At 38.2% G+C, this 22,416-nt stretch overlaps 1 protein-coding gene across 1 annotated transcript in view; it reads right to left on the bottom strand.

Moving 5' to 3' along the window:
- LOC117426758 (collagen alpha-1(XVIII) chain-like) overlaps positions 1 to 21,323 on the bottom strand; it is a 53,986-nt gene extending 32,663 nt beyond the window's left edge. The window contains exons 1-4 of the mRNA XM_059033482.1: positions 20,830 to 21,323; positions 5,368 to 5,906; positions 1,164 to 1,247; positions 276 to 326 (exon numbers count right to left, since the gene is read on the bottom strand). Coding sequence (XP_058889465.1) covers positions 276 to 326; positions 1,164 to 1,247; positions 5,368 to 5,906; positions 20,830 to 21,205 — 1,050 coding nt within the window. The 5' untranslated portion in view covers positions 21,206 to 21,323. The remainder of the gene's footprint in view (positions 1 to 275; positions 327 to 1,163; positions 1,248 to 5,367; positions 5,907 to 20,829) is intronic.
- Positions 21,324 to 22,416: the final 1,093 nt, after the last annotated feature.

Genomic DNA, 22,416 nt, shown 5'->3' with positions numbered 1-22,416 from the left:
TTCTTGTAAGGAAGTGGTTTATGCTGCTGCCAGCATCTACACTATGACAGGAGGAAAGTGGAACTAGTGGCCCATTCCTATTATATACGAAGACTGCAAAATGTACTTCTAGGTAAGTAAAGAGTTAATGGTTTGGGGTGGCCCTCAGACGATCAAGAGGTTGTAAAATATTCTATTTCTAATTGGGCCAAAACAGCACACACAAGCTTGGGTATCATCATTTATATAGCATATAGGAACTGTAGCAGTCAACTTGGCTGTTTTTAAATAGTTACCGTTTCAATTTTAGGTCTCTCCTCGTACCCGCTTCCAAAATCACCAGAGGCCTGTCAAAAGAAAAGAGCGCGGTTAGCATTGACACCTGTGTCACCTGTGTTCCTGTGTTCCTTTTACCAAACCTGACCATGGAAGAGATGTACCACATTAAGATCCACTGCCATTTAGATCAACAGAATCAATCCCAATTTGTTTGGGTGATATGTAGATCTGTCAATTGACCGATTAATATGCGAGTTCTGATGTTAATGTGTTGCTTTTGAACTTTGACTTCTGGGTCGTTCATATGGGGCGCCATGTGTTAATTTAAATCTTTTTTTTGGCTTTCACGCAATTTGATTGGCTCTTGTAATGCTAATCTGGAAAGATGCAAATTTCAGCATTACAAGAGCCATTCAAATCGCATGAAAGCACAAAGTGGGCAGGGCTTATTTGCATACAAACTCCAGATTTAGCTGACCAGTTAAATATTTAGCTAAATGTTAAATCTAGTTAAGAGATTTAAGATTTAGTTAAATATTTAGCCAAATGTTAAATCTTGTAATTAGATTTATAAATTATACCTGAATGTACACATTTAATATATATATATATATATATATATATATGTTCACAACATTTATAAATTTATTTTATGCATGGCACCCCACACATTCATGCAAGTGGACCAAGACAACCGATTACCTTTTTGGAAAGCCCTTGAGACACACCTACGTGTACAGTATGTACTAACCACAAGTGGAGGAAACCCAGAAATTGGCTGGAATGACCCTACTGCAATATGTGTTATATTTGTGATCGTGCTGTCTGTGTTGTATTTCTTTGGACCCCTTGTACAGTTTTGGGGAGGTCAAATAAATAAAACAATACATTTAATAAATACTTACAGCATCAGAATCATCTCCCTCTTCATCACAGTGTCTCTCAGCAGCTCTGGGGTCTCCAACTACCCTGAGCTCAGCAATAACACCCTAAAAACAGAGAAAGCGGCACTATAAATCACAAAGAGGCGTACAGCCATCCACATTGCCCATTTACAGAAGGCGGCCCCAGAAAAGTCATAGTTCCAGTAGGCATGGGTAGTGAATCTGGTCCGGACTAGGCTCGTCAATGTGTTTTTATCACAATGTCACATTCATGTACCACTGACATACATCTAGGATGTTAACAAAGGACAAAAAGAAAATTATTATTGTCTATCCAAAGTTTATAGCAGCCCTTTGTGAAAATGGCACTCTATGTAATCTCCGGTGTATGATGGTACCAAGTGGAGACATTTTTATGTTAGTACAGGAGCCAGATCCATGCTAAAACAATGTCAAATGAGTATAACAACCATTATTTAGAAGAATGGAACTGTTTTGAATTTATCAAGAATATTTTTTGATGGAGGGGTTGCATTCTTGGAAGCCATGTTTTACGGTAATGGACACATTTGCTAGGAAAGTCTGCATCAATCATTATTCCTGGGATTTTGAGACTTTTTTGATACCATATACATACATAAATATATACTGCCAGAAAAATAAAATGAAAATATTGGGATGATGTAGATTAATTGGCTTCCACAGAACATGTAAAATCAACATAATACAAGGTCAGTATACTTTCATATTTAAGACAGAATCGCTCGTAATTACATTTACTTACTGCATAGTGTAATTGGAATCCATTTGTTATTCCGCCAATTCAAAACTACTGCTTTAATTTAACCTTTTTTGGTGATCAAACCAAATGTATACAAACCTACATCAAAAAGTTTTCATTGCATCCTGATAAAACTTCCATGCAGACGGTCAATATGCCAATACTTTTACAGTCAGACTGGCATCTGAAAGTTTAGTTTGTGCTGTACATTTATCACAATCAATTCATTCAAAACAAGAAATTATTTTAGTTTTAATGTGAATTCTCACTGAGGCTCTAGAAATGGATTTATATGAATTGTATCACTGGTATCACAGACATGACCGACCTTTCCCAAAATGCTTTGGGCCGAGTTCAGGATACTATGTCCCCTAAACTGTGAATGGTTCTTTATATAGTTTAATTGAGCCTTTGTGTCCCCCCCCCCCCCCCACTCTCATTCCACCCCCTCTCCACCATATGTCTTTGAAACTTGAATAACTTGCATGCATTCAGCATTTTTCACTTGCAAAGATATACATTATAGAACAGCATTTGCATATAAAACCCACATGTATATGTTTCTCAAAATAACTTCTCCATTGGGTTCAATGGCTAAGAGGGAACTAAACTGATAACTGAAGACTGGAGCTTTCTCCAGTTGGTTAGTAAAGCCTCCCCACTAACTCTACTGTACAGTATTGCTTTTCTGAAAGCGTCGATAGCCCCTTTCACCATCAGCATGAAATCTTAACGCTGGAGATCTTTTCATGTTGCAGTGTATGCTATTGGTTTGGTGGCTTTCCAGTTTAATGAGGCCACAATCTTAGGGTCACAAAACAAAGCAAAAAAGTAATTTCATTTAAAATACAATCCTATAAAGACCAATTTGCCCATCAGTATTGAAAAATAGCATACTGTAGTGGTGGCAATACAGGTCTTCCTTGTTATTGTGGTTCAAACACAGTCACACATTTTGTATCCCTAATGCTGTGTCTTAAACATCACTATTATGTTAAACATTGTGCAGTATTCTTCATCTTGTTTAAAATCTCTCTATATATCACCTTTTAAAAAGCACCCATGTGGCCTCTCAAACACCTGCCAAATACTCTCTTAGTGCATGCAAGAAAAATATCAGTAAGAAATACAACCGGGGGGCAAGTTTTACACACTGGTTAGCAGCTGAATGGAGAGTTTGAGAGCCCTATAGACAACAGATGTGTGTTAAGGTTTTAAAAAAAATCACCAGGATGTTGACAAACAGAAAATGACATACAAAGTGAATCTAAACAAGAATCATCATCATTAGTTAATTACGATATTTCATACCCTGACAAAGTTGATCATTAATAAGGCATCTGTATAACACAGAAAGGGAATATAAACAATGGCATGTATATAAAAGTCTCTTACCAACAGGAAAAAAAAAACACCATTTAAAAAACAGAAAGATAGTTGAGGAGAAATGCAAGTCAGTCTCTTAGTCGAACAAAGGGAATTTCTGGTATGGTACGCTTATCAGTTTCTAAAAACTAACACTGATCACAAATCCCTTGCAAAGTTTTAACACCACACAGCGTAATCCTTAGATCAGGGGTGGCCAACCCTGATCCTGGAGAGCCACAGTCCAGCAGGTTTTATACGTAACCCTTAAAATCATCAATATCTAAAGACTTGGAATAATTTAAGTTTGACTAGTTAAGCAGTATTTATTTTCAGTTACCTATAAAACCTGCTCGATTGTGGATCTCCAGGACCAGGGTTGGCTACCCCTGCCTTAGATAAAGAATGTGACCTTAGTATTCCTATATCCCCAGTCCCCTTTGTTTCCTTTCATCTTTGGATGGCATCACACAATAAATAAAAATATATATTTTTTCTTGCAAACAGAGACAAAGACATTCCCATAGGTCTAGACAAAGGGTGTTCACCCACAACACATTCTTAACACACAGCTGGTGTTCTGTTGGATCCAATTTGTTTTGTACCCACAATCTACACCCAGAAGTGCTTGCCCTGCTGTTGACCCTTTTTTTGGGGATGGGTGTTTAAGGTAAAACTTGTAAGAAACTTAAGCAAACAAACAGTTTGTCTAGTGCCTTCATCAGTGTTTATCACTATCTAAAACATTGTTTTACTTGGCTTCGGGGTTGAGCTGATCATTCTATCTATGCTGGCATCATTGCACAGCACTGGGGAATCCCCCTAAATGAATCAAATGCTTCAGTGCTTATCTTGAGAAAAAGGTGGTTTCACGGATGCTGTAAAATGTGTTTGGTTTCTTATAAGTTTGACCTTATCATTTAAAGTTATAGAGCTTTGTTTAAACTTGCTCGACTCATGCATTCAGATAAGCATGGTTTACCTCACGTACTGGACAAGGGATAATCATAGGTTTGCATTATAATGAAGGGAGGCTGAGAGGTGTAGTAAACAGAAGTAGAAACAACTACAAGCAAATGAGAATGGGATGAACATTTGTCTGGCTGATTAGAATAACACTGAAATCCAAATGCTTGTAAATTCAGTTCCTTGAAAATCAAGGCAAGAACCAACTGGTGGCCTCAGAGAAGGAATTAATCTTTGGGACACCTCCCAGTATGTGTGTACAAATGTGCCATTTCAGTAAGCCAGATTTTACTGACATTCATTTGTTGTATATCTTAGTCTTTAAACTCAAACTCTGTGCAAGTTGACACAGGTAGTAAAAGACCTCTGGGGTCTTTGAAATATACAATCTCATTGCCATTGAAATTCTTAGACCCCTAAACAACGAGTGACCTTTTTGACAATGACAGCTGACATACGAGGTGCCGAAAGATTTTAACATACAAATGGATAGGAATGTGGTTCCATTCCAAGCTCTGGTGTGAGTGATATTGTGCATGTCCCAAGAGTTATCTCAAAGCTTGCTGGAAATCTTTAAAACCTAAGGTTAGGATTGCCGCCACCACAGCTGTGAAGTGTAATAAAATCATTTCCTTTCCAGTTCATTTGACACATCATGACATGTCCTCTTCTGTGGTACCACCACGGAATGGAAGGTCACCCACCATTGTCACAGCTCACAGCAAAGGTCAAAAAGGCTAACAATTGGATTTATAGAGGAAGGGGAAAGAAGTGAACAAATTGATACTTTGTGGTCAACTGAAAAGTAGTTCACCCCAGTTTTCCCCAAAACGGGTTTGGAATCATTTCTATGTATCTTGCTAACTTCAGCAGACATCAACTGGAAATGAATGTACTGTATATGTAGCATTTCTACAGCTTCAATGTCATGCACTGACTATATTATTAGAAATCAGAGATGTTTAGAAACTAACTTTGGAAGTTGGTGGTGGATAAGGTGACTTTGACCCTTAAATAGTATGAGGATTGAATATGAAATCTGCAAATATTGTAAGATATTGAGTATAACACTACAATTGGGAGAGAGAGAGAGAGGGAATAAAAACCACATACCACAAATCGGTCTGGATCTGCTCCTCCAGCCTGACCAACAAAGACCCCTGCGCCACTTTCCAGCTCCATCTCGTCGGGTGAACGCTCGAAACGGGTTGCTTCAGACTCCTCACAATCCAAGAAGAAGAACACCTCTTCACCCTCCACACTGATGGCGAAGCGCGTCCAGCGGTTGGCTAGAGACGGAACATTGAAGGCTGCCGCCTGGTAGGAGGTCTGGGATCCTGGCTCTGTGTAGTAGAAGAGGACCTTCTGCTTGCCCTCTTGTACGGCGGACAGCTTTACACCCACGTACATGGATGCCTGTGTGGGGTCTGTGACAGAGAAGATCACGCCAGCCTTGGGGGTGGTCGGCTGCAGGTGGAAGAGGAGCGAGAAGTCCCGGTAGAAGGGGCTGGGAAGGTGAGCGCGAGCCAGCTGGCCTGTGTTGGCGTCTGGGCCGAATACATAGCCAGGGCTGTTGTCTGGACCGTAGATTTTGGTGATCTCTTCCGGAGGCGGGTCGCCTATCAACTGGAGTAAGGATACACCTACATCATCTGAAAGAGAAAAACAAAAAAGACTTAAGCATACATCCTTTAAAATCCCCTTTGTTTAAAATAAGGTGTAGTTATGTATAATGTGTCACCGGTATGCTGCCAAAGGGGTTATTTTTAAGAACAGTTTTTGGGATAATCAAATAATCACCATTAAGGATTTGTCAAAATCTCAGTATATCTTATCTTGTGTACACACACACACACACACACACACACACGATGAATTAACTTACATTGAACAGTCACCAATTTATGCTTCAATTTTTTGCAAAAGATCTACTGTGGGTCCTTGACACAGAGGGGAAGGTACAGTACCTGTATTAGTTAAAGTGTTCTTACGAAACTTCATTAAACTTACCAGCATGGGGAGAAGCCCATAGAGTAAATGAAAGATCAACATTAGTTTGGTGGCAAAGGAAGTCACACACAAATACATAAAAACACAGAAATGCACATATACAAATGCACTCTGAAACAACTAATTTCTAACTCGAACATGGGAAACTTGGAATGGAAATTAATCTTTCAGCAACTCCCTGAGAAAGCCAGTCCAATGGGTTTAAAAATGTGAGTGTGAGAATGGAAAATGAGAAAGAAATACATACAATGGAAAGTCTCAGGACAGAACCATCATTAAATGTCACAAACTATTTCCAGAAAATCACCCTCTTAACATGTAGTATCAGTTTTAGTCTTAACCCCTTCAGACCTGAAACAAAAATAATTTCTGCAAGAACCCAAATAAAAGCAGGACCTCTGTCAGATGAGAGTTAAACAGCCCTGTTCCCATTCATATATTTAAAATAAACCGACTGACCCCAATCTGCACAGCAGCTATGAGTGGAGACACAGGGAAAACAGAAACACTCCCCCCTTGACAGATAAAATGTATAAACCAGACACTCCCTGTTATTTTTATTGCAGACTGCAGGCTGGATATTATTAGATTATGCTTGGATGTCTGAGATTATCCCCTTGCGCATTGAAAACATTTAAACCATCAAATCCGCTACATGAAAACTGCTTAGCTTCAGCACTATGGTTTGAAAAGTTGGGTTCCAGATTGAGACGCCTTTTTTTTAACCAAGATTTTAAGAAACAAACAATTTCTACCTAAGCAGTTACAAGTACATTTTGGTTGCTCTGCAGAATCCTCTGTATTCCACAATGGCACAACATGGTCCTGTGCTGTATGATTTAGAATCCCACCTGAACTCACAAGGAGATCTACAGTATGTGCAGGATGGACTGGGAATATACCAGCTCAGGTGGGGTCCAAAAACCTACAAAATGTAAAACAGGGACAGGAAGCCAAGCGTTTACCAATAGACTTTTAGTCTTATGCCAGGAAAGATGAGGTATTATTTAAAACAGGTTTTAATCTCCTTGATCATGCTGGCTCACTCTTTGTGATTAAGCTCATTTGCATTGATTGATCAATTCAGAAATGAGAATCATTAAAGTTTGGGGGTATCTGGCACATATTGAATCTCAACCACTAATATCTGGTCTAAAACAAAAAACACAACACAACCTCTGGAAAAAGCGAACCACAAAATGTCCTTTCAGCAAACTACGAAGGCCAACTTGGCATGCTTTCCTTTTTCACAGGAAGAAAATATGGACTGTTTTTACAATATAGGATTAGAGAAAGAAACATGTTTCCAATCTGTTTCTCTACGGCCAGATCAGATCTTTTGAGCTTTTAGTCTCACATGCATTGCAGGCTTCACACATTGAATGAAGTTCAACAGTAATGCAGATGAACTACTTATGGCGTTTCCTTCCATTCTATAAGGAAACTTGGGAACCACACACTTATAAACTCTAAAGTACTGGCTACTACTGATTGTATCTAGGTTCCTGGTATACCTGTTAGTGAACTCCAAATCTAAAAGGTCCTCATGTAAAACACTTCTTCATCTGGTAAATCAGGACAGCCACAGCCAAACGTGTACATGATTTCCTTGTCTAGCTGCGCAATTGCTCTACTTAATCTAGCTTCAGATATGCAGCTGTGTACAACTCTTCACAATCTTATTTCCTTTCTTAAGTGTATGTGGACAGGGATATTAGGGAAGATTAACTGACGGCGGAACAAACAAATCGTAATGCGTCCTCTGGAAGTCTGCTTACATCCGCTGGTTTTGCCAAAAAATATCCCCAAGTTCTTTTCCTGTTCATAACACAGTTAGCCCTTGTAATACAACATCCTGGTGATCATGTGCTTTGCACTACATAAGCATTTCAAGAATCTGAGTTATAATAGTACATGTCTCTTACTTCATGGAAAGCGTTACACTGCTTTTCTACAGCTAACTACCAAGGCTGTCAGAACGACACTGATTAACAAACAGGTTTGCAAGGTGCTTACATTGTATGCTACTCCTCAGTGATGATCACCTCTGGGAATCTGTTCTCCAGATAGAGTCGTCACTTTTGAGATATTACTCAAAGCATGGATACGGAAATACCTGTCAGATCAGCGGTCTTGCCCGACATGAATAAAACCTGCTTGCAATGGGGCAATGTTTTAGAATACAGGTATATGTGTGGGCAACATCACCATTTTTCTGTTTGGCACTCACTAGTGCTTCATCAGTTGGATTAATCACTTTAGACCTAAAAGATCAGGATCAGAAGGTTTTTATCTTCAAAAAAATAAAGGAAACCCAAATATCCTGTGGCTTATGACTGTAGACAAAACAGTGAGAGCAAGTGATTTAGTTAGCCCTAAAGTAACAACAAAGTTGAAATGAAAGCAGCTATATGGCTTGTTGTGTCCAAGGGGTTTTACAGGTTGTCCAGGTTGTCACCTATGCCATTTCCCTAGTTTCTTTATTCCAGACCAGGTAAATGGACTGTTGGTTTGGACTACAAAAGGGTCCATTGTATTTCCTTTTTTCAATAATGGTGTTAGTTATGATTGAAAAGAAGAGTGTAGTTGACAATAATATTGTATAAATATATAATTTAAAAAATTACTTATAAGATCAACTTTGAATTGGATGATATATATCCATTTATTTTTTACAAATGTTTCCAAAATATTGCATTATTGATTCAGTTTTGTAAAGGTAAAAAAATAAACAAATCTTGTACAGTACAAGGTTGTTATTGTAAATTGTAGTTTATATACTGTATCAGAATACTACAATTCTAGCTTGAGGGTGCTTAGCAGCTGATGTATGTTTTTTTTCCTTTCTTCTTGGAACCTGTCCAGGTTACTTGTGTCTACACGATTATTATTATTTTTTAAACCGCGCTGAAAGAAACCTAATCAGTCTATGCACAACAATAGGGTGCTCAGGATGGTGGTTTTGTCTCAAATCAAAACATACAAGCTTCACACTTAATGCAAGTCCTACAGCTCATTTAAAAGGATTGAATAGAATGAAAATAAACCATCCCCAGGCTGTAAATCTATTTAAAGCCTGCAGTTGTTTTAGGAGCACCTCAGACAGTCATGTCTCTCTGTGTGGCTGGTGGTTCAGTTAGCTGGCTGGAAGATCATTCCATTGCATGCTGGGGCAATGGGCTGATGATATTTGGCAAAAAATCACTAAAATTTTTAATCCAGTATTGTGGCGGCACCTTTTTTTAAACATACTATTGTCAAATGTTGTTAAATCGAGTGTGTTAATTCAAGGGCCCCTATAAACAACTTTAGAATACTGACAGGTTAATAAATTAGAGGTGACCTGCTACAGACACAGTGATTGAGTGGAAACAGGTGCCTCTCCTCCAGTGTTGAAGGTTCATGATTTGGGCCACTGCAGGATGACGGTTGTCACTTGACATGCATCTGCAGGCTTTATCTGCTTATGACTGCAGTTACTGTATGCTTCCCAGGGGTGGTCTTCTGCTACGCCTTTCTTGGAACACTCAGGAGGCTGTTTCAGTGGATATGTTAGTCAATGCAGCCACTGTGTACAGAGGAGACAGTTGTATGGGATCACAGTATCGGGTCCCATATGAATATATAGAGATCCTTCTAGTTTTCATTATTTTTGATAACAAATTGCACAAAACAGATTGTATGTCTAGTGGATCGTTTGACACATCACAACACGAATTTGCAACACAAGGGTATTTTCTGATTCTACCCACAATGTTTACTAATTTGTAACATTTCCAGTACGTTTTACATTTAAGAAAAGGCAAGCCACTGCTGCACTAGTGTAAATGCTCAGGGAATAGACCATTGTGTATTAAACGTCAAGTATGCAAGATGGACCATCATATAGCATTTTAAGCAATTCTACTGTAAAACAGTAGAATGGATCAAACTGCTATGCAATTGGTGTTTTATTTCCATTCTTAATATAACAAATTAGTGCTAGCATGACCAATGCACACTTTCCTAAACATTTACAGAAATACATCAGTATAAATCACTCAGAGCAAGGACAAAATAGCTACAAAATTACAGCTAGCACCATGTTTTATTCAAAGCAGAATATTCTGTTAACAATGGAGTGCAGTAATTAAATAGGCAAGAGGGTACAAATATTGTAGTAATCCTAGAATAAAAAGGTAAAAAACAACTCATTTTCTATTGATGGAAGCTTAATAAGTGCAGGTCTCCCACACTGCAATGCAGTGATGATCTCCTTGTTATAAATTTACATGCTAGGGACTGGGCGCAAAATATCTTGGCATCATTATAAATAACCCAGTTATGTCATGCATTCCTGTCAGCAAGCCTCATTAGGACAGATCACCTACAATGTGTTCCACATCCATCTGCCAGCTTCTTCAGTAACAGATAATTGAAGCACCGCATACAGTGCAACACCACTCCAAATCTCAACCTACAAGAACAAAATCCTGTACTGTCATAGCAGCAATCGCATGAATGAAAAATAGCAATCAGAACCACATTCATTCAGCAGTACTGTAAGCATTGGTGGAAATTAACTCTTGCCAAAGACAACTCTGAAATTGCCTTAAAATATACCATATATGGGTAATTTCAGAGACCCAATGAATCTCTAGAAATGTATTAACCTTAGAGGGTGGCTGTTTGCCTACTGTTCCTATTTTAAATCTGAAACAGATTTTTTATACTCAAAAGTACCCTGTAAAACAAATATAAGCCATGAAGTTCTATAATGGCTTCTAATGCTTGTCATTTTTGAGCAAAATAACTTCTAAAACCGTCAATAATTGTTTTATGTGTTATAAGGGTGAATGGTTCACTTTAATGACTTCCAATAACACAAACCGTCCTTTGTTTTTTGTCATTTTGTAAAGCAGTACAAAAGCAAGGTTGTATCTTTGGTGAATCAAGTGTTCCTTCATTGGAATGTTTTTTCAAGCATGAAATCTATTTCTCCACTTCTTAACCTTTGACAGCTTACAAACTAATCCGGCAACTAAGCTAATAATGAAACAATCCCCAAAAGAGCTGGAGAGATTGTATAGCCATGTATTTAACTACCAAAATTGCAATGGTTCCCTGGTGGTTTCTACTGAGACCAGCAGCACAAAAGCAGTGTGCCCTGTTTAAATCACAAATAAACTTCCTCGACATTATCTCTACAGTAGGACCTTCTGTTTCAGGCAGACATGAGAAACCATTCAGGTGGGAATAAAATAAGTATTTTCCAGAGCCTGTGCGCTGGCGAACATTTCATGGGAAAATAAGAAACATCTGGCTGAATTCGGTTTATCATGCTGGACTTTGCTCTCCCTGTCAAAGCTGTGTCACCAATCAAAACATCTCCTCTGAGCAGGGCACTGCCTCAGGGCTGAAAAACTCACTCTTAAACTGTGCAAATCCTTTTTTCATACTGCAGCAAACATTTCACAGTAGGGATTTGTTTTTAGGAAACAAGCAACATTTTGCAGCGCATATATATAAAACAGCATTGCCATTTTGAATGCAGGGTGAGCCATGAAATTGTGGTTCAAACTCAAATTCTTCTAATTTGCCCATTTTGGTGAAGGACCCAAAAGGGAATGCTGTATTCTTCTTTCAACTCCGCAAGGTTAGGGAGGAAAGTCAATTGGAGCTTGTTTGCCTAATCATGCTTCAGACCACTACTGGCGAGGTGCCCTGCAAGTCCAGGTAGGGCCTTTGCCTCTAGTTCGGTAGCTTGGTAACATCCAGCCCTTAGGTTGAGTGGGTGAAAAGAGACATTATTTTGAAGACAGATTGTTAAGAATAGACAGAAAACACCCAGAGTCACGATTCTAAAATTTAAAACTGGAAAGGCCACAGAATGCCACGCTTTCTCCCGACATTCCTGCACTAATAGTTAAACTTCACCCCAGGACAATATGTACAGCATATAGTATATATTTCATTGTGCTTAAAAATGCTTCCAGGTTGAATGCAGTTCCCCTTTAAAATAACTGCGCCTGTTTATGTTTTATGCTGGCTGTATTTTTGGGGGTTTGTACTGCATTAGATTCAAGCATGCTCTACTGTGTTCATTAATTCCATGGGTATTATAGTGAAGCCTGGAAACAGATGGTCTTTTTTTACTAAAGAGAATGTCAAACTAAGTGGTAAACATGTGAGATGTACTGTAGTTCTTTCCTGCGTAACATGGTTTCAAAAGTAGCAGGGATCCTTCTCAAGCTTGGCATTAGCAACTATACACCATTTGCTGGTAACCTGTTAAATGATTTTCCCATACTCTGCTGCACTGTGAATAGTTGGCAGATAAACCACATTTTTCACAAAGTCCATTAAGTATGGTTATGGGGCTGCTGTAAACCGATCTCATACGGCATTTACTTTTTTTTTTGGAAAATTTGTTTCAATATGGCAAAGCATGAGCAGACTTTAAAAAATAAATGTTAGAATCCTTTTGCTGTGGTAGACATACTTCGCCTTTGTAAACACAATGCTATATTTATATTTATAACTCTCACTGTCTCGTTTATTAAAAAAAAAAATCTAATTTGGGAAAAGAAACTAAATTAAAGCAGAAATGAACACGAGGTCCACATTTCAAAGACATTGTTAAATTGTTAATAAACCACACAAACAGTATAGATAAGAAGCCAAAATACATTTCAATAACTGTGCCGCACTGAGAGGAAGTCTTAGAGGTGCCACAGTAAGATACCTTACAGTATAAAAGGAAGTTTAATGGCACTTTACAATGGGTGCCAAAAGTCGTTTTAGGAGTAGGCTACAGACACCAATAGTGTTGGTGCAACACATTTGGTTTGTGTTGCACATACATTAAAAGATCCTCATAATTGTGTAAAATGTGCATGACTGGCAAACACATATGTAATATTTGCCTTCCAACTAAGATTTCCACAAACAAATACTTGATGTGCTAGCACTGCATACAGAGTCTTTGTTTATTCATTTGCCCCAGTTGAAGTGTTTACAGCAGGTAGTCTTCTCTTCTGCAGCATTATTTGAAGGGTGAAAATCTAGAACTATTTCTGTAACAGACCATTTTGGTGAACATTACTCACCTAGTTAATAATTGATTTTTTACTTTTGGTGACCTTCGTTGATTTAAAAGGTACAGTGTGACATTCCATCACCTCTAATGACTTGTTTAAATGAGGATTGAGAATGTATAATTAAAGTTAACATTATCTCTATCTCCACATCTGAATTTCAGCCGAATGTGTCATATTTTAATGATTTGTTGTGATATAATCTCAAGTAATGCCAGACACATAGTTCAAAAATGCTTTTGGCAAAGTATACTCAAACATGCATTATCTTCAGTGGTATATATATGTATATATTATTATTATTATTATTATTATTATTTATTTCTTAGCAGACGTCATATATATATATATATATATATATATATATATATATATATATATATATATATATATATATATATATATATACACACACACACACATTATACACACACACACTTTAGTCAAATGAGCCTCGCTTAACACTAGGGTTTTCTTTGTTTTTAGTATATATATACATACAATGGCTTCTAGTACTATTATCTGAATGTGAATCAAAAACATTAAAGCTTCAGTTTCAAGTAAGAGAGCAAACTTGCTCTAATACAAGTACAATCACTGCTGACTCACCAATCCCACCTGCCCTATAATGCATGTCTGAAAACTTCAGACACAAGTCAAGTTATTTTCAAGCAATCCACTGCCCTTACATGGAGTTTTGCACATTTTAGTTGGCACTGCAAAACTCCACAACTCCCTGGGTAATGAAGTACTGTACCAACACACAGTCGGAAAGTTATCACCATGCAGCAGCAGCAGCTGACAGGTGGTATCCTTGCATCCTGTTCGCGCTACTTTTTGGAATTCCAACAATCTTATGACGACATGTCGTTTTAAAAAAAAAAAAAAAAATCAACGCCGCACACACACGCACAAATCAGTCTTTTTAGTGTAGGCCAGTGTCTCGACAGAGTTTTGATGTGTGAACCGCTTGACCCGAGACAGCCAGCTTTAATATATTACTTATCTCTGTAGTCAAGTACAAAGGGACTCAGTCAAAAAAAGATGATAATCATCACTATAGGAATTAGACAGCAACTGAATACCCTCCTCCAATTTCATACAAGGACAATTGCTGGAAATCCGGTACCGTCAATGACATCCTTGTACAAAAAGACAAAAGGCTATTTTTCCCCCTCATATGTCATTTACAGTATACAACCGACATGCTCTCTAATTCCCACACAAGCAGACAGCTATCTTTAATAGCCTGACAGTCACAATGCTCTTGACTCATTGTTGAAGTAATAAATGCTGCATCTGTACAGTAAATTACTTGTTGGAAACCAACTCTTGCAATGCAGATTAAAAGGACCAAACCACAGTGCCTTAGTATACCTCTCAACTCAAGTTCTGTCAATTCAAGTACCAGCATTCCCTGGGTTAACGTTTGATGTACAGTACCATGCACAGGGAAGGCTAATACATGCTGACAACCCATATAGAAGCATGCAATTCACAACTCTGTACCACCAGACAGAAGTACAGTAGTGACACCAAAAAAATCAGAATGGGATAAAAATGGGAAAATATAAGTCAACAATAGAATTCGGCTGTAAATGTTGCTTGATTGAGACCAGATAAAATGCAGCACTGTTTAATAATGAGAAAACAAGCTTGATATAAATAATACCATTATTTAGTCTGTTGTCCATATAGATTTTGAGATGCCATAAGGACTAAAAAGAACGAGCCTTTAAAATAAAAGAGCGAACAATAAATAACTTTGAGCACCTGCCAATTACCCTTTGGCACTGTTTTAGGGACTGATTGTAAAGTGTTATTATTTAGCACATGCTGAATACCTCCGTTATAAATTACTGAATATTGTTGATGGTTAACCCAGCTGGAAACGGGTATCAGGCAAGTCACCATCGCGTTGCTATGGCCACACAAACAAGCATCTCAAAGACTTTTCCTCCTATGCAGATAGGCTTGTTAATAGCTTGGCAGTGAGCTGCTCCTATTCTATATGCTTGAGAAATCCTTGTCTACAATAGGGGGGACATAAGCATGTTTTGTCTATACTTTTTGCTAACCAACTGCTAACTGATACAATGTGAACCATTTGAACCAACGTCCAAAAACATTTAATCAATTACCATCACTAGTACAGTAAAAACCATCCACATCATTCTAGAGGTTACATATCGTCAACAGCTGCTAAATGTTAACTTTAAAAATCCATAGCTTGGAGACACATCAGGAGGTATTATAATAATAATACGCCTCGTCAAAGCCTTTTAACTGCCCAAACTCCCTGGCAGCCCTACAGCAGCTGAAACCACTCTGTCACTGCAAATTCATTCACAGTAATTATTAGCATGCCTTTCTCTGTAAATCATGAGATTCGGCCACATGACCGGCAGATTTAGTATATTAAAAACTTTAGAAAGAATGTTTAGGGCTTTAAAAGCAGTACCAATAAACAAATGCAGTGGCTAAGCCTCTTCATCTACTTCTGTAAACACTCAATTGGCAGTGCTCAGGTAAGAACTGCAAGAAGCTCACATCAAGTAGACAAACCTTTTAGCTAATGTCCGTTAATAGAGCCTGCCAATTTGTTGTGCTAGTTATGAGCAATATATGAGAAGAAAAAAACAGCCACCAAACAGTTGTATAGTTGACTTGAAATCTCCAACTCTTTAAAAGCTGAAAACAATTTAAAAGGTCTAAAATTAAGCTAATGAACAGTTCAATGAAGAGTTCAATTAAGTAATTGAGTTGGAATGTAAACCAGCAGACACAGTTGTCCCCCAGGACCAGGATTGGGAAACCTTACCCTATGATACTTTGGTACAGGGATCCTGTACAGAGAAACGGCCTGAATGGGTTTACCATAGGCTCACGTTGCATTAGATGCTTGAACAAGCCAACATATGCAAATTATTTGAGTTCATATGTATTCACTGTATGGTTCTAAAAATAAAAGTTGTTCCCAAAACTATCATAAAACAAAACGTTTGCCTCACACATGTATAATGCAATTACAAAAATAATATAATATTTATTATATTTCAAAATATAATAAAAGGGGGTACATTAAGTTTTAAATTAGTGTGGAATATAGATACAAATCTTTATTGTAAAACTTTTCATAAAAACGTTTTTTTAAAGCAATAGTTCAAAGCCAATAACATGCCTACTTCACCATTCAATTCCAGAGATTATTATCTTGTGAAGCACAACCACTGCACTAGCTGGTTCAAACCAATCCATCATGAGCTGGAAGGCCTACCTATGTCAGAAGATTTACTGTGAACTGGAACAAGACATACCAGACGATACTGCAGGAGGATCCCTCCTTAACAGGCACTCGGGATCCTAATCGTGCCTGAAATCCGATATGGATATGATCTTTGGAAAATGCCAGGCATACTTTTCATTCCTTATTTAAATGTAACATTTGACCCCAAAATAACCTCTCTGCTGAAAACTATTAAAATAATATCAAGATGTATTAATAGTATTGTCAATAAACATCAAATTGACTTTCATGAAACATTATTAAATGTGTTTGTTTTAGTTAGTGAGTTATTAGGTATTGCTTAAATATATAATTGACCTTAAAATCGGTTCATCAACTCCTTAGGGTAATACATTAGGTCTGGGCCTTGTTATGCAAGAGAGAACGATGGCCCATCAACACATCTGATGGATTATCACTATCACAGATTCCATGTTGTTATAATTCACAAGGGTGCACTAAAAACAGACCACACTGGATCTCATTACAGCTACTTGACATTGAGGTACAAGTTACCACCTTGTTTTGCCTACAGCCTTGCTTTAAGGAGGTGGGAAATAAGTGGTGAAACTAAATAGTCTTTATTAACAGGAGTGGGCAAATTGACACTGTCAACCCAAACTACTGTAGATTAGTCATTTAAAAGACACATTCAAATAGGTAAAGAAAATAAATATAATGTTGAGATCATGTTTAAAATACCATTCATTTCATAATTTCATAAAGCTGTAGTATTATATGTATCCATGGCAGAGCAGTAGAATTTTGAGTGTAGCACCAGGTTAACAATAGAAGCCCCGCGGCAGTCATTTTGGCGTTTTTTGGTTTTAAAATGTAATTTTCTCCAGTCTTGTAACAAATATGGGGCTGTGCGTTCGTGTACCTTTCTGTCCGTATGTATTAAATATTCTCACAAAGCATGAAACACGGGAGTGCAGAAATAAAGCAGATATATTACATTATACCTACAACCCCGGGAGCAGTCACATTGATGGCCACACAGAAAACAACTGTATTTTCATTATACAGAACGGTATTCTACTTTATTATTTTTATTTACCAGTCCGCAATGTGTTTAGCTATAATTAGATTAGTCTCTACACTCTGCCTGAGTAAATGACTGACAGTCTATTGTTTTTCAATCAGCCTTTTGAAAGGCTGGCGCCTGCTTGCCAGCTGCGTTGCTTTGGTCAGTCAATTAGTATTGGGACTAGTGAAAATAAATACCAGAGACTGTGGAGTTTTACAACGCAACAAAATATGAAATTGATGTTTGGATCAGATGGCACAGAAGTATTCCGTGAAAGCTGGCTCCCGATGATGGCCTGTTCAGATGTTTTACAATGTCTTGGACCTAGCAGCCATCAACTCCTGGGTACTTTACAAAGAATGCACGGAGAAGAATTTACCAAGAAGAGAATATATTTTACAGTTAGCACAGGAACTTCACGAGAAGCATTTGGAACAGAGAGAAACTGCCAAGCGTGTACCCACAGCTGAAGCTGGCAACCCCGCTGAGAGCCGCAAGAGACGCCAATGCCAGGTTGGCAAGTGCAATAAAAATAAAACTTCGGACAGTTGTGCCCTGTGCAGAAAGGTGGCATGGAGAAGCGCATTATCTGTGTTGATCGTGAACAGCCTTCGACTCAAGGTAAAAGAATATCATTTTGTCAAAAAAAAAGAAAAATAAATTAGACTTTTTTTTATAACTTCTTGTGCTGAACGCTTCTGTAAAACGTTTTCTTCTAAGTTTATTTATCTACGTTGTTCAGTTGCTTTTGCTCATCTGATAATAAACTGATTGCTGTTGAAAAGTAAAAAATGTATTGCTATTGTTTCAGATTGTATGTAACCGATGTCTGTTCAGATGTTTATTTGCTTACATTTTCCTGTTTTGATTTGTAAAATAAATGTTCATTTGTGTATGTATGTGTGTGTGTGTATAATATGCTTCGGTTTTTCAGATGTTTATGTAACACACTCAATTAAAAAAAAAAAAAAAAAAAAAAAAAAAAAAAAAACTATTACATCCTACTGTTTCTCAGTTCGTTATACTATTTACAGTGTTTTGAATACAGCCGTCAGAAAGACTGCTGCAGGGCTTCTAGGTATGAGTATATCTCCGGTCCTTCTAGTGTTTAAATCAATAACAAGGCATTACTAAGAGTACTGCCTTACTGCATCTTCATTCCCATCAGAAGGCAACTTTACAGGCTTGTTATGGTCATGTGAGGCATTAGTAGTCCCCCCCCCGTACTGGGCAGGCACCTGTAGCACGAGCGGTCATTTGCTTACCATGGTGCTACACACCGAATTTTACTTCCCTGGCACATAAATACACTAAATACCACAGTTTGCTGAACTGGGTTAACCCTACTTTAAAAAAAAAAAAAATTATAAACCATTTATGTGAGCATTTGTGATTTATGCTGTTTGCATGACACTTCAAAGTGGAATTCATTTTCTCTCGGGCCAATACAAAAAAAAGGCTTTTTGTTATACAAGCAAAATGAAATGGGGTTATGATGTGTCACATGAACTGCAACTATAATAAACAAAAGAAGTCCAGTTAAAACTTCAAACAATCTTTTGCTTCTATATTTGTCATGAAAAGACGGTTTTATAAGAACCTAGCCTCCGAAACAGAAAAACAAAAACAGGAAAAAAAATCTTAAAAGACAAAGTCACAATCCATATGAAAATGCACTGTGTAGCAAGTCCAGTCTCAATCCCTATATCATTCATATTACTGTTTACAGAAAATCTATTGGTTGTCTAGCACAGTGGGACCTTTACAAAAGGACAAACTTCCAACATACAGACATGATCCTTAGTGGATGAATACAAAGCACTTTACCCAGTGCAACAGGCCCTTTTGACCCCTATTAACACACAAGAACACCAACCAAAACAGTTGCCAAAAACAGGATGGACTTACTGCAAGTAAACACAACCTATTATTTCTTTACATCAATAATATGTTAATGTTTTCTTATTAATATGCCATTCAGACCATACTCTTTTGTATAAGTGTTGAGCAGCAATACATTTAGCCCACACAGACTTTGGAGTTGTAGAGATAAGTGAAGTGTGAAAAACTCTTTGTTTTGTTAACCCTACTGGTAATCAGCAATATTGCTGTGAGGGTTAATTTAGGAAATACTTTACAATGACAGTAAAACCACTCAGCTATAAATACTTAACTATACTAGAATAAGCAGACAACATTTCTTACGACCAGCAAGTGACTTTGCTTCAGATCTCAATATCCAAAAAAGTTGTAATGTTTATTATCATCCATTAAATGCTTAATAGTGCTGAATGTAACTAAAAAGAAACAAAACATTAAAAATGACAACGATTGACAAGAAGTCTTTCAATGTCTTCAAACTTAAAAAAATTAAATAAAATAAAAAATACACTACTTAAAAATATACAAACAGGCGCCACAAATCTGAAGATTTGCTGATAAATACCCTTCAAAACATTAGAAGCCTGGTGTTGGTCCTACCTGTGTGCAGTAAACTAGTGCATTTAAAAAAAAATGGTTTAGATTATTCTTTTTGTAGTCTATATTTCCGTGCAATACAAAACTAACCGAATACAAACTTCAGAAGCCAAGTAATATTGAACATTGTCACACACACACACTATGTTTACTTGTAAAGTCTGGAACTGACACTTAATGGAACATTTTCAAAAGGCATTTCTCTGTCTATTAATTTAGGATACCTCCTTGAAGGGCAGGTCTTTGATGTGTAGACCACATTTGTTTTGGTTTTCAAGATGAAGCACGTATTGTATAGAAGCTACTAACAACCAAACGAGCAAGATGGGCCGAATGGCCTCCTCTCGTTTGTAAACTTTATGTTCTTATGTTGTATGTGCATGGACTATCCTCTTCTACCAAGACACACATACCGCCCCCTCCACAAAATGTTGATGGTCATTTTTTAGGAATGATTATAAAAGGCGTGTGTACTGTACAGCACAATGTACAATCCATAAACCAAATACCTTACAATTTATAAATGATACCTTAATATTCACGATTCAAACCAACTGGGGAAAAGAAAGTCACTATTTGGTGAAACTGGTGTAGAATTGTGATATCATCTCATTTATAAATAGTGAAAAACACAGAAATGAGACATTTTTTAAAGTTAAAATGTATCCTAAAGATGCATTTTAACCTACTTTTACCTTTTTCGTTACTAACAGATAAGCATGAATACTCATTTTCCTTCTCGGGGAGAGAGTCACATGACACTGGCAGACGCCCCGCATCAAGCAGTGTCCAGCAAGCGTCCCGAAGCGTCTCACAGAAACCGCGGCAGGGCAGAGAGTGTGCCAGACGAGCCGAATCACACCTGGGCACCAACAGCAAGCAGAAAAACCTTTCCAAGCTGGCGTGGCAGTGAGAATTCAAGAGCCACGCCCACTCATGCAAAGCTGCTCGGACTTGCGCCACACTGCTGTGATTCAGATAATTGGGTAAAACAAAGCTGTCGATGCCCATATTGGTGCAAAATGGCAAATCAGTTGCCCCGGGCAAGAAACAGGTGGATACCGGTAGCATGACATTATCAGTATCTACAATAGATTCTAGGCTTTTAGTAGTGGTTAGTAAATCAGATTCAATTGAGACAGAGTAATTATTAGAAAACCCCAACACCTGATTAGTTGCATTAAAGTTAAAACTACGACTACTGCTGCTAATTACACTTCTACTCAAGCCAGTTATCTCAAGATGCTTAGAGAAATTAAGGCCTTGGTTTGATTGGCCGTCGATTTGGTTACCCGTGTTGCTAGTACCATTCCCTGCAGTCGTCCAATTGGCAAAGTCTGTTAAATTGTCGGATAGTTGCATCTTTAAAAAGCCTGCCACCGCTTTCCCATCATGCAAGCTCTCATTGGTCACCGAATCCCGCCAGTCCGAGATATTGCCCACTTGCAAAAACTCTCTGCTTGTGCTATTGCTAAAAGAAGATGTGAGGTTTCCCATTTCCAGTTGTCCAGCTTCAAATTGGCTCTCTCCCATTGAGGACCCACTCTCCCCTTCCCCCGACGACTCCAAATTAACATCTGGTACATTCTCCAACACCGATATCGTATGAAGGGTTGTAGTACCATTTTCTAGCAAGTGGCGTTCCACCCAAGGTTGGGCAACTGGTAGAAATGTGGCTATATCCTTTGGTTGCTCTGTAACCTGCCTAGCAATGGGCAAAGTTGTGCCTCTGTCCATCTTGCGTACATCGGCTGTTGTCTCTGTGTCTTCAGCAGGGGAGGTAGAAACCTCTACTGCACCGTCGTTTGCTTCTGCTGTCAGTTTTTGGTCCCACGTCTGGACAAAGCTGAGGATCCCCTCAGCCACGTTCAGTATCTCAGCCCCGACTCCAGCAAGGTTCTCTTCGGTCGCTGGTCCTGGTGGTGGTGGTCCTGTAGTTGGGGATGCTGTTTCTGAATCAGGGCTTCTTGTTGAAACACTCAAAAGTCCATGTCCTTCCTCGTGGGCTTGCAGGATGACCGTGGTGGTCTCCTGGCTTGTAGCCTCACTAGTAGTACTCTGTAATCCCTGGTTCTCCTGGGTTGTTATAGTCTGTGTAGTTGCCTGGGTGTCTTTGCCAAATGGCCACCATCCCCACTGGGCATCAGAGTAACTAACACAAGCTAACAGGAGCAGGGAGCAACCCAACATGTTCCCAAACTTAGCCATCAGGCACACAAGCTGGCTCACTGCTCTCTCTCAGAATCCAGCAGTTAGCACTGACATACCCTCTACCACTTCAC

The sequence above is a fragment of the Acipenser ruthenus genome, chromosome 11, assembly GCF_902713425.1.
Source record: "Acipenser ruthenus chromosome 11, fAciRut3.2 maternal haplotype, whole genome shotgun sequence".
Lineage (NCBI taxonomy): Eukaryota > Metazoa > Chordata > Actinopteri > Acipenseriformes > Acipenseridae > Acipenser > Acipenser ruthenus.
Note: the sequence above shows the minus strand (reverse complement) of the source record. Positions and strands in the feature narration are given on the sequence as shown.